Source organism: Choristoneura fumiferana, chromosome 5, assembly GCF_025370935.1.
Source record: "Choristoneura fumiferana chromosome 5, NRCan_CFum_1, whole genome shotgun sequence".
NCBI classification, from domain to species: Eukaryota; Metazoa; Arthropoda; class Insecta; order Lepidoptera; family Tortricidae; genus Choristoneura; species Choristoneura fumiferana.
In genome coordinates, this window is record NC_133476.1 from 13,409,365 (window position 1) to 13,422,048 (window position 12,684).

At 37.7% G+C, this 12,684-nt stretch overlaps 1 protein-coding gene across 1 annotated transcript; it reads left to right on the top strand.

The window, feature by feature from the left end:
- The first annotated feature begins 1,185 nt into the window (after nt 1-1,185).
- LOC141428217 (5-hydroxytryptamine receptor) lies at nt 1,186-7,419 on the top strand. Its single transcript, XM_074088064.1, has 4 exons — nt 1,186-1,291; nt 2,849-3,109; nt 5,097-5,340; nt 6,388-7,419. Exons 2-4 carry the CDS (start codon nt 2,878-2,880, stop codon nt 7,253-7,255), a joined length of 1,344 nt encoding a protein of 447 aa, XP_073944165.1. The 5' UTR covers nt 1,186-1,291; nt 2,849-2,877; the 3' UTR covers nt 7,256-7,419.
- The last annotated feature ends 5,265 nt before the right edge of the window (nt 7,420-12,684 follow it).

Consider the following 12,684-nt stretch of genomic DNA (forward strand, 5'->3'; position numbering starts at 1 on the left):
TGTTTGAACAACGAGTCACAACGAGTGTACTATTTAGAAACCGCGTGAGATATAATAAAGGCACATTGTACTATTACTTATTCTGTGATATAGGTAAACATATATCACACAAACAGTAGTTAGGAGAATTATCCATAAAATCATGCATGTGCCCCACAGATATACATAGCTGCATAATTGTGCACTAACGCCGAGTTTAGATTTGCAAGAAAAATCGTGCAAGTTGCATTACATTGCGACGCTCGATTGACCACTACAAACTCGTTGGCTTTACGGCCTCGCAATGTAATGCAACTTGCACGATATTTCTTGCAAGTCTAAACTCGGTTTAAGGTTGCGGTGTAGCAAGATTGGCTAAGTAGGTAGGTAATGTTATTTGAAGAGGTGCAGATTATTTTACTTTTTGATAGTCCTGGTCTCAAAGATCGAGGAGCGGTAGTTCTGCGATGTTTATTCCCTATGATTGTGTTTTTTTTGCAATCGAGATGACATTGCAGCGGTAATGGCAGACAAAGCTACTACGGCTTCATAGGTACTTAAAGAAAAAAATTACATCAGATATCAACTGAACCTTGTCAATCGTGTTATTAGCAAATAAAACAATAATTAGTGCCTTTTCATTTAATTATTACAAGATTAACAAGTGACAATTGGCATAACAGTTGACATCACGTTATTTTCTCTTTGAGTAGGTAGGTACCCATAGGCATAGGCATATACATAATGTCATCGAATACAAAAATCACATTTCCATTAAGTACACGATAGGTAATAAAATTTAAGAGCTACCGTTCCTCGTTTTTTAAGACCAAGACTATCGAAAAAAATATATAACATGCGCCTCATCAAAAAACTTTACTTAGACAATAATTTTAGTTCAAGTAACACCTGAATCTTTATAATTGATTGATTGACTGATTTCATTTCACAATAATTACCTATACCTAATAGGATAACCTACAATACCTAATAAGCTTCTCTGGATAAAAACCAGATTACACACGGGAATAATTATCCCAAAAAATAGCACCTTGAAACTTAGCTCAGGTCTTTTCGGTAGGTATTCATTCGAATGAGCAATGAATAGCTACTTAGGTAGCGCTCAATTACGCTAAAATGCCTACATCTAAGTTGAACCTTCTTTGAGACTTCTTCTTTTTCTTTGAATTGTTTTCCATAAATAACAACTTATAATTTCTCCAACAGATTGGAACGCGCGCAATACCCAAATTAGAAATAACAATGGTGGACCGAGCAGTGAGCCTTCTACTTCAAATATACAATACGAGCAGTAAGTACACTACGTTTTATTTGCCGTTTTTTGATATTTTGAATCTATTCAGAAGTCTATAATACCTAAGTTGTTTATAGAATCGTGTTTTAATACTTAGGGCATGTTTCACCATTCATTGCTAAAATTTACGCGACAGATATTTGCGATGCCGTTTCTGTTTTATTTTGGACGAATAAACAGAGACGGCATCACATTTAGGTACCTGTCACATAAAATTTATTAATAAGTCATGTTTAAGGTTAAGCTGAATAAAAGAAAACAACCGACATTCGCCCGTCCAGTAGAAGTAGAAAGATCTTTATCTAATAGAGAAATTCATCAATAATGTACCTACATTAGAAATCAATATTGGAGGTCTGCCTTAGAATAATTTATTTAAAACAAGTTAATATTACAACAAGTCCGTAGGCACTGCTACATAATTACTTAATTACTTTTTTTTGATTTGAATCACAGGCGTGTATTCGATTTTTTTGTAACCGAATTATAAGACATGGAACCATTTATTTATTCGTATGGCTTATTATTAAATACAACCGTTCAAATTCACAATATGGAACCATACCTATATTATGCATATAAGTACCTTTTTAAGAAAACAATTGGCATTCTACCTTGTCGGCAACTGCAAAAAGTCTGGATGAGCCACCTAAAGAGTGAATACCTAAACGAAACCAATAAAAACAGACCTAAAAGTAGGTAAAATCAAATTGAATTGGAAAAATTCAAGATTTTCTGCGAAAGAATGAAATCATGAGAAAGCAACAAGGAGTCTGAAAATCAATACGGAATTATTCAACAGGAATTATTTCAAATATTTTCAAGATTTTTTTAATTTTGATTGAGAAATGTATCCATACATTGATCAATGTTCTAAGTGTACCGCGTCAATGCCTGATTAAAATTTCATCCAAAGATATGGATTATTATTGATGAATAACCCTTACATGGATGGAACCATTTAAAGATACCTTGTATAAGAATAATCAATTAACCTAGGTAACATTGTTTATTCGTTTTGATTCTTTCGCAATAATTCAAGTTCATTCGTGCTACAGAATAGGTACCTAATCAAAAACGACGATGTTAATGATTTGTGCTAAGGTCGAATTTTCGATCATTTTTAAATAGTCGAAAAAACAATTTTCCTTGTGAAAATAATAATTGTGTTGTGTTAATTGAAGAAAATTTGTTGTTTCTATATCAATGAATAACTTATTATTAATAGACGACCAGATGGCCTAGTGCTTAGAAAACCTGACTACGAAGCTTGAGGTCCCGGGTTCGATTCCCGTGTCGGGGCAGATATTTGTATGAAAAATACGAATGATTGTTCTCGGGTCTTGGGTGTTTAATATATATTTAAGTATGTATCTATCTATATAATTATATTTATCCGTTGCTTAGTACCCATAACACAAGCTTTGCTAAGCTTACTTTGGGACTAGGTCAATTGGTGTGAATTGTCCCGTGATATTTATTTATTTATTTATAATTACTATTTGGGTTTCGGACCGTAGCCTTAACAAAATGTGTTTCTTTCTTGCATGTTAGCGGGCGACGAGGTGTCTCGGTGAGAGGGTATGGAGGGCGCGGACGGCGACGACCTGCTGGAGTGGGAGGCGCTGTACCTGCGGCTGCCAGCGTCCAGGAACCTCTCGTGGAACGCCACTGAGTGGACCCCCGGCTGGAACGCCACCGAGGGGAATGGCAGCTGGTGGGATCCGTCCGCGCCCTTCGACTCACCTGCCGCGCTCGTGCGCGCCGCTGTCAAGGCCGTCGTGCTCGGCTTACTTATACTAGCTACTGTAGTCGGTGCGTACACACATCTACTTATACATATGTATACGGGGTGTGGCCTATAATACGAACAAAAATTAAAACATAGATCGCCCTCGTCAAACTTAACAACATTAGTTCAGCGACTTTAAAAATAATGGAGTCTTTGAATTTTACCTTTTTCATACAAATTAAATACTGCTATCAATTTACACCATCCTAGAACACAACTGACGTCGCCTGTCACGCTACAAACGTCAAGCATTTTGTTCTACATTGCTTCTTCGAATAAACTTAAAAGTGTAATAAAAATTAAAAAACTATTTATTTTTAAAAGTCGCTGAACGAATGTTTGTTTGTTCAGTTTGACGTATATATCTATGTTTTAATTTTTTCTCGTATTACAGGCCACACCCGGTAATGTACATTATGCACATAACTGTAAAATTATTTTGACAATCATTTACATACCTAATCAAAATCACCGATTATCTAGAATTAACTCATGCCTAAGCATAGGATTAAGGTGGCGCCTGCGAAATGTTTGAAAATATTTAGAGCCTTATTCATAAAAAGTTAAACCCTACCCAACCTCCGGAGTAAAATACACTTGGTCGCAATAACAGTTGGTTCATAAACGTCTGTTAGCGCTAATCAGTCGATCAGGAAAGATTAGGACCGTAGACCCTCCTTTATACCCTACTAATAGCTAAATAGTACCTACAGTTTACACAGCTAATTTGACACAGAAAAGCACAGATTGTTTTTTGTCAGTAGCCGAACATGTAAATAAAAACGAACTAAAAGAATTTTTGCTCAGCGACCTTTGTATTTAAAAATATGCAAAATAGCAATTTTTCACACATAAACATGCGATCGAAATCAAAATAAAGCTAGCAACCTGTCACTGCTACAACTTTTTTTTTTAAGAACCATTTTTTGTCTTTGATTTGTCAAAAAATAACGCGTCTAATCCGTCTATCAGCGGCTCAACAACTAGCAGACTGCAAGCGTTTATGAATCATACTTCTTGACAACCGTCTAACAAGCTTAATCAGTCTGCTAAGTAACAGACCGATCAAACCTCAATTAGGATTTTTATGAATAAGGCTGTTAGACTCCACGAATTAAGAAGCGTAAAAAAAACCCTACCCAACCCCTGCCGGAGTAAAATACACTTGGTCGCAATAACAGTTGGTTCATTACACGTACCTTCTTATTAAAATCACCCACAAATTATTAATAATTTTTTTAACCGTCCTTCAAAAGTACCTTGATTTTTATTTATTTACTGTCAAGGCATGTTTTATTAACTACCATTGCTGAAATTAGATCCAAGCCGTAGCAAGGGAGCTGTAGTAAGGGAGGGGTAATTAATTCGTCTATCAGCAGCTCAACAACTAGCAGACTGCTAGCAAGCGTTTATGAATCATACTTCTTGACAACCGTCTTACAAGCTTAATCAGTCTGTTAACTAACAGACCGATCAAACCTCAATTAAGGTTTTTTTATGAATAAGGCTGTATCTTCGAGATACTAATTTCACTCGTACAAAGGCGGGCTTATCCCTATAATGTGTTTAAAGGTTGCCATCTTTTAAATGAAGTCATATTAATACGATTTTATAAAAACTTGTTTTATTTGTCATGATGTGTACGTATAAGTAAGTAATTTAGAGCGCGTTAGGTGCGGGTCATTCACGATTTTGCCGCAAAATCAATTGACCAATAATCGATAGGTACTTTATTTTTAAATTGAATTTATTTAAGTTTTACTGTGGTACCTACAAAATTGTTGCACTGCGCAGATACATCGGGAGGAATCATTGGTTGTGAAAAACTATAGGTACATACCTAATTAGATAACAATAGGTAGGTGTCCATTTCTACGCGTGTGAGAATTAGAAATAACAGCTTGTAAAAAGGCTGTAATTTCGACCACTTCTCAATAGAAAAAGCGTGCTAAAGGTGATCAGAATAAGTATTTAATTTTCAAGAAGATGATGAATGATGTTTGTTTACAGGTAATGTATTCGTGATAGCAGCAATCCTGCTAGAGCGGCACCTGCGCAGCGCGGCCAATCAGCTGATCCTGTCCCTGGCCGTGGCCGACCTTCTGGTCGCCTGCCTGGTCATGCCACTGGGCGCCGTGTACGAGGTCGCCCAGCGCTGGACGCTGGGCCCCGAGCTCTGCGACATGTGGACCTCTGGAGACGTGCTCTGCTGCACCGCTTCCATATTGCACCTTGTTGCTATCGCTCTCGATAGGTAAATACGTCCACATATTGATCCACATGCAGTTACTAGCAGAAGTGATGTTCAAAGTTTGTGCACATCCTTTTGTTGCTTTGGCGCTAACTCGCTCACTCTCTGCTACTGACTGTACTCGACAAAGTTGACCTATGTAATTAATCAACTTAGGTAATAAAATTTTATCATTATTGAATTATTGCAAAATTCATATTTTAATCTACATTTAGGGGAAAATTCTTTAACAGAAAGACAAGGTACTTTAATAATTAGGTACAGTCATAAGTGATCACTTTTGTACCTTGTCGCTTTCAGTCGGTACACAATTTCGGATATCTTTTCAAACATGACGTTAAAATGACAAGGTACAAAAGTGGTCACTTATTTATAATACCTAAGTTTTATTTGTATGTATTTTTTTGTATGTTCTTTTATTTCTTTTCATTACACTTGCTCGTAAACGTGTCGTAACATGCAGGCTACTTTGGTTGCAATCTCCCAAATAAAACTCTCGACCTTTTATTCTTGTCATGAAACCCAAGGTCGGTAAATGAGTCATTGCGCGTACTAGTAGGTACTGCTGCGCGCGCTGCTCCTGCGCATGGCGCTGCAGAAGGACCACATGCACACTTACGTCAGCGGAGGGGGAGGGCAAGGGGCCAAGAGTGCAGCCTAAGGTATCGGCAATATTTGGAAGAACTATATTCTTTCTTTTACAAATATAAAATTTTACTCGCAGATGTGATGAAAAACATTGTATGTCGCACGGGCGGTACTAGAATTACGAACATCAACTCATTAAAACCCTCAGTCTTCGACTTCGGGTTTCTAATAGACTCTCGTTCGTAATTCCTTATTTACCGCTCTTAAGACACGATGTACTATTTTGTGTATGTATTTTATGTATTATCTGAATTTTACAGAGCATTGGTATTGCTACTTGGTATTACTATTGCTATTTACAGTCATGCTGTAATTTTTTTATTGACAAAATAAATAAATAACAAATAATGACGTTGACTGTACCTACCTTATAATTACTTATTTTAATTTGTTTGTTCAAAGGTATTGGGCTGTGACGAACATAGATTACATTCACGCGCGGACAGCGCGGCGAATCGGTGCCATGATTGCCTGTGTGTGGATCGTGAGCTTTATGGTGTGCATCGCACCTCTTCTGGGCTGGAAAGACCCCGACTGGAATCGACGCGTGTCCGAGGACTTGCACTGCGTCGTCAGCCAAGACGTAGGCTACCAAATATTCGCAACAGCCTCCTCCTTCTACGTGCCAGTACTCGTTGTTTTAATACTGTATTGGCGAATATATCAAACAGCCAGAAAGAGAATACGGCGACGACGGGGAGCGACCGCGCGCGGCGGGGGCGGGCCGCCGCCCGTGCCCGCGGGCGGCGCGCTGGTCGCGGCTGGCGGCAGCGGCGGCATCGCGGCGGCGGTCGTCGCCGTCATAGGACGGCCGCTGCCGACTATCTCCGAAACCACAACTACCGGATTCACTAACGTATCGTCAAATAACACGAGCCCCGAAAAACAGTCTTGCGCGAATGGTCTCGAGGCGGATCCGCCGACGACCGGCTACGGTGCTGTCGCAGCCGCCTACTATCCAACATTGGTGCGACGCAAGCCAAAAGAGGCCGCAGACTCGAAGAGGGAGCGAAAAGCGGCTAAAACTCTGGCAATAATAACCGGCGCATTCGTCGCGTGCTGGCTGCCGTTTTTTGTGCTCGCGATTCTGATGCCGACGTGCGGCGAGTGCGAGGTGAGCCCGGTGCTGACGTCGCTGTCGCTGTGGCTGGGGTACTTCAACTCGACGCTCAACCCGGTCATCTACACGGTGTTCAGCCCCGAGTTCCGGCACGCGTTCCAGCGGCTGCTGTGCGGCCGCCGCGCGCGCCGCCGCCGCGCCCCCCCGTAGCGCCCCTTCCAGCTCTTGTCCCTACCCGACTGACCTCGTCTAGCTCGATACACGTTATGTTACCTTGTTACATTTTCAGAGATATATTTACACCCCTTTATTTTTTGTACGTGATAAATGTGATTACGAATAGCTGTCTAGTAAATGATTTGAAAACTCTCTTACTAATGTTTTGTTATTGCGCATTGACAAATAAATAGATTTGACAGTGTTACGAGTACACAATAGTTTTTTCACACCTCTCCTTCAGAAAAGTAACTTTTCCTCTCTGACGAGAGGGAGCAAAGTGCATCTTTTCTGTTCAAGGCTTTTCTAAGTGTTTTATTGCAAATGCCATTTTTTGAAGTTGATAATTGTAAAGCCACGCCATTTTCTATGCTAGTTGTTCTTTAATAATATTAAGATTTATTTCTTCAATTTTCTTAATGCTCGGTGTGAAAAGTTGTATGAGCCATTCGGGAGCAATTTTTTTTTCATATTGGGCGTTAACACTTGAATCCCTCATTACGCTCAGGATTCTACTTTAGAATCCCTCGCTACGCTCAGGATTTTATTGTAGAATCCTTCGCTACATTCTGGATTCAATGTACGCCCTCGCCGTAAATACACCATTTTGCTCCCTTGTGACACAAATAATCATTAACCTTCAATGCCTACAAGTGAACTATCCAGGTGTAAAATCAAAAACCGGCCTAGAGCGTGTCGGACACGCCCGAAATAGGGATCCGTAGCCATTACGAAAAAAATATTATTATTATTACTTAAGTAATATGTATTTTTCCCCCGTGTGGTGTCGGGTTAGAATTACACCTCTCCATTTCTTCCGTGGATGTCGTAAGAGGCGACTGAGGATATAGGTTTAGGTATACCGTAGGCGACAGGCTAGCAACCTGTCACTATTGTATCGTTTTTGTCAAACTTAAAACCTAAAATTGCTAAAAGTGGCTCCGAAGCGGTAACGTTTGGGAATACAGAATAAAGCATTTGGGAATACAGGCGTGATGTTAGTGTGTGTTGTGTGTCTAAGAATTTCGTATTTTGTAGGGAATATTCAAAGTTTAGGTATATTTTATACCCTAGGCTGCTATTTACTCTTAAACTACAATAATTCTCAAGAAAACTTAACCGTTATAGTTTTCCTTGTAAGTTTGATATATTTACCTGATCCAGAATTTTATAAAAAAATTCCACCCACCGCTTTAGATTTTAGAGGGGAGAACGCTCGATTTTAATGGAAATTTGCATTTTAAAGTTGAATATTTTGCAATCAAATTACTGAATCGAAAAATCGTTTTGGCAACCCACTAATGAAAATGAAAAAAATTTAAAACAACTATCCAACGATACCCCATACTACAAGATTTGATAAGAAAATAAAAAGTAAAAAAAAATTTTTTTGAATTTTTTATTGTATCCTTTACATATACATTCGTGAAAAATTACAGCTTTTTAGCATTTAAAGTCCCTGAGCAAGCCGCGGACGGACAGATAGACAGACAGACAGACAGATATACATGGCGAAACTATAAGGGTTCCGTTTTCGCCATTTTGGCTACGGAACCCTAAAAATGAATTACAAATGAATTAAAAAATAATATAGAGTATTTATTACATAATATTAAAACGATATTTTGACAGTGATGAGATGAGACACGTACCCAATCATAGCCTGAAATTTACTACACAATTACCTCAACCAATGCGGGACACGAGGGCGCTCCCTATAATTAATCGGCTCTTGATTTTATTGCAAATGTAGGTCAGAGGTAATTGAAACCATTTCATTGATATTTATAACGTAGTTGAGCCTTGTTTTATTATTAATATATTTTGAAGGAAACAAGACAAATCTGTAGAGCAGGAATTTCCATAAGTATGTAAAAAAATTCAATCGGTTGTTGATGAACTCTTTTGTGTACATTCATGTAGCTAAGTATCCCTCCGTCTAAAGATAACATGCATAAAAAAATCTTAAAGACTAAACTTAATATCTTTAAGTGATTGTGGAGCAAGGGCAGGTCCTTGGCTCACAACGAGAGCAGAGAATGGTTCACGCACCATGAGGCACCGCGAATGTGAAGGCTCTTTGCTAAGCAGGGACGAGTCACTTCGAATTGGCTGTAAAGGGATGCTATAGCGAGGTTTTACGACCATCATCATGATTTATTTTTCTATGTACACGGCGGCGTACAACTCGATATTCTTTACAAAGTTAGCATTTTATGTTTTGGCCGTAAACATTCAGTGAGTCATTAAACGATGAAAAGTCCATATCTTTAATGTGCCGTTAGATCTGCTTGTTCTTTGTATGGAAGCGGAGAGAAAATCGTTTTATTATCAGTGCCTGCTGGAGAGATAAGTTTGACGGCGATTTTCTTGTATTGCGAAAAATGCGGCATTAATACACATTTCTATTGCGTAAAACATTTTTGCTTGGGAAGAAAGTCCTTCAGATGATATCTTTATGGGATCGGATGTTTTGTGCTGCCAAAACCCTCCGCTTGTAGGTAGGTATCTGACTCGGAAAAGATAACAAACACATTGTTCAAAACAAACTGATAGCTTCCTTTATGAGAATTCCAGAGAACCGAAATATAAATACATCTACATGTGGCAGTTAACTTAGAATTTTCTAAAGGGACATAGAGTATTTTTTTTTGTCTCCTTTAACTTAACATACTCTATCGCCTAAATTTTATCACTCCAACGAAAAAAAAATTACATTAATATAAAACTTGTAAGTAGATCGTGACACGCAACAACCTCTGCTTTGATTGCCCGAACCCGGCCAAAGTTTGCACACCTTTACTTAGTTGGAGATATAGTTTGTGAAATTGTTCTATTTGTTCGACATGTCGGCAAATCCTCGTCTATTGTTAATATATGAGTGACCCATATACAAAGATCCTCATGTTAGTTTTGATTGAATATAACATTATTTTTTCTTTTATCCTTTCATGAAAATATACAACTTCAATCAACAAACAAATGTAGAGAAGTTAAATATTTCAACACGGAAGAACCAAAGAAAAAATAATTATACTTAAGTAACATGAGACACAGGTAGGTAAGTAATGGGTATGATCGATCATTTAATGAGGACTTAATTCTATAATCATTTACAATTGGGCAGTAATAAATAACGAGCTAACGAAGTATCAACCTGTTATTTTCTATACAGAAAGAAACGAAAGAAAATGTTATTGATTTCAACAATTTTTCTGTATTTCGGAAGCACTTTCCTCCCTCGCCACCATCGACATAAGGCCGTAAACACGAAGTAAATCATACTTGTAAATCATTCACGTATTAATCCGCCAAATATCCGCTCGCATAGCTTCCGAGAGCCGGGAGAGCCGCAATGAATGGCAAAAGATTGGAGGTATTCCCCCACCTAGTGCTGTTTACTTATTCATGTCCACATATCGCATTAGTTGGACGCATTTATTCTTTTTCGCGGAATTTATTTTGCTTTGAAATATAAATTTGTGAACTAAATTGATATTAAGTAGAAGTGTGTAGGCATCTGCATATTTATAGCCCTTTGAGTGAATTATGAGTACTTAAACTATTCTTTTTATTAGACATATCATTTTGTTCATTTAATTCCTTGACGATATAGAATAAAAATAAATAATTACACCAAATTAATCTCATAAAATTCAATCGTGTTTATCGTTTAGATATTAAGTAGGTATAGCTTAGCAATAATAACTTTTAGCCTCAGTATCTGACTTAATTGTTTTTAAAAAGAAAGAGGATTTGGGTGAAGAGAAAAACTATACAGTTGGTTAAATTTCAATAATATTTGAAAATACAATATATAAAAAAAGGTTGGAAATCCTCCTGTTAAAGTCAATACTCAGTTAATGGAAAAAGTTATGCGAATGTTCAAGGACGTTAACTCAAAACTATCTTTCTTTTTCTGATCACAGACAATGATGAGGTAGATTCAATTCGGAGGGATAAAAAGACATCAACGAGAATCCCCAGGGGTTCAGCGCGAGACCTCTCAAGCTTGACGTGTTAAATAAATAAATAATAACGCATCATTTTCCAGAACACGTAGGCATTTTTCATGAAATGCGAAACGATAATTCCAGCACCTTGACGGTCGGAAAGGTGCGTCAGCTGGATAAACTCCTTATTCTATTAAGCTTCAAGATCCGTCGTATCGCGGTATTGTTTTTAAACAACTGTTTTACGCTTAACTGCCTTTTATTTAATTATGTTGATTAGTTGATATATGAAATAAAAAAGTTATATGATGTTTCTTCTTCTAGTAATGAGGGAAGCAAGCGTCCATGGATTTTAAAAATTGTAAAAAAAAAAACAGATATTGTAGTTTAGATGCCCCAGCGGTCCCAGCCTGTCTATCATAGGATACCGAAACTATTCATCTGCCGACTTGCGTGATGAGGGTGGCCATCCGGAAGGGTAGAAAATAATAAGAAAAAAAATTAACTCTAGCGCGTCAGACATTCAAAGGGGATGTTAAGTAAACGTTAAAAGTGCTTCCACTGTAAAGACTGACAATTCAACATTTTTTGAAAGTGTAAAAAAATCGCCACATTATATATCGACATATACGAGTATGTGGTATAAGTACTCAGCAGGCTGCCAGTATCCTTCCTTATGTTCATCTGACGCGCTTGAATAAATCCCAAAATCCCTCTTCGGCTACCCTACTACTTACTCATGTGGACTTCAAAAATGTTTAATAGGTATAGGTTATTAGCGTATATTCGACTTATATAGTCGACTTGGTTTGGCTTATAAAACAAAATGCAGGAAAAAAAATTGTTCTCCGCATTAGTGACCAACGGGTCTCATTCTGTAATAAAAGTTACGTTTGAAATATCTGGCGCACCGCCAACTCAGTGCGCTATGAACAACTCAGCGATTTAACATCAGCCATATTTCGAAACGAAAGGTTTCAATAGATTTACTGCAAGAATGACTAAGTATAATGTTTTAAATTATTATTTCTGCGTCGTTTGATAAATAATAAAAACCTCTCCGTACACAAAATCTAGCTTCAAGAAGGATTTTAAGTAATAAGAAGCAGCATTTCATGCGTTACTTTACGCACTACAAACTTTAAAACTCAGTTTAGACCTGCAAGCAAAGTCGTGCAAGTTGCATTACATTGCATCGTTCGTTTGACTGCTTCAGTCAATCGAGGGACACAATTTAATTCAACTTGCACATTTTTTCTCGTACTTAAGTAGGTCTAAACTGAGCTTTACATTGTTCATAATTATATATTCCTATATATTAGCCAGGCAAAGTAGTTATTTTACAAAAACTTTCAAGAAAGACTACATTTATACGCAACAGAAGTTCTAAGCTTATTCAGACCAAAAATTATTACAGTATACGATAGCAGTACCTACTTAAGGATGGGGCGAAGACTCAAGCATTGAACA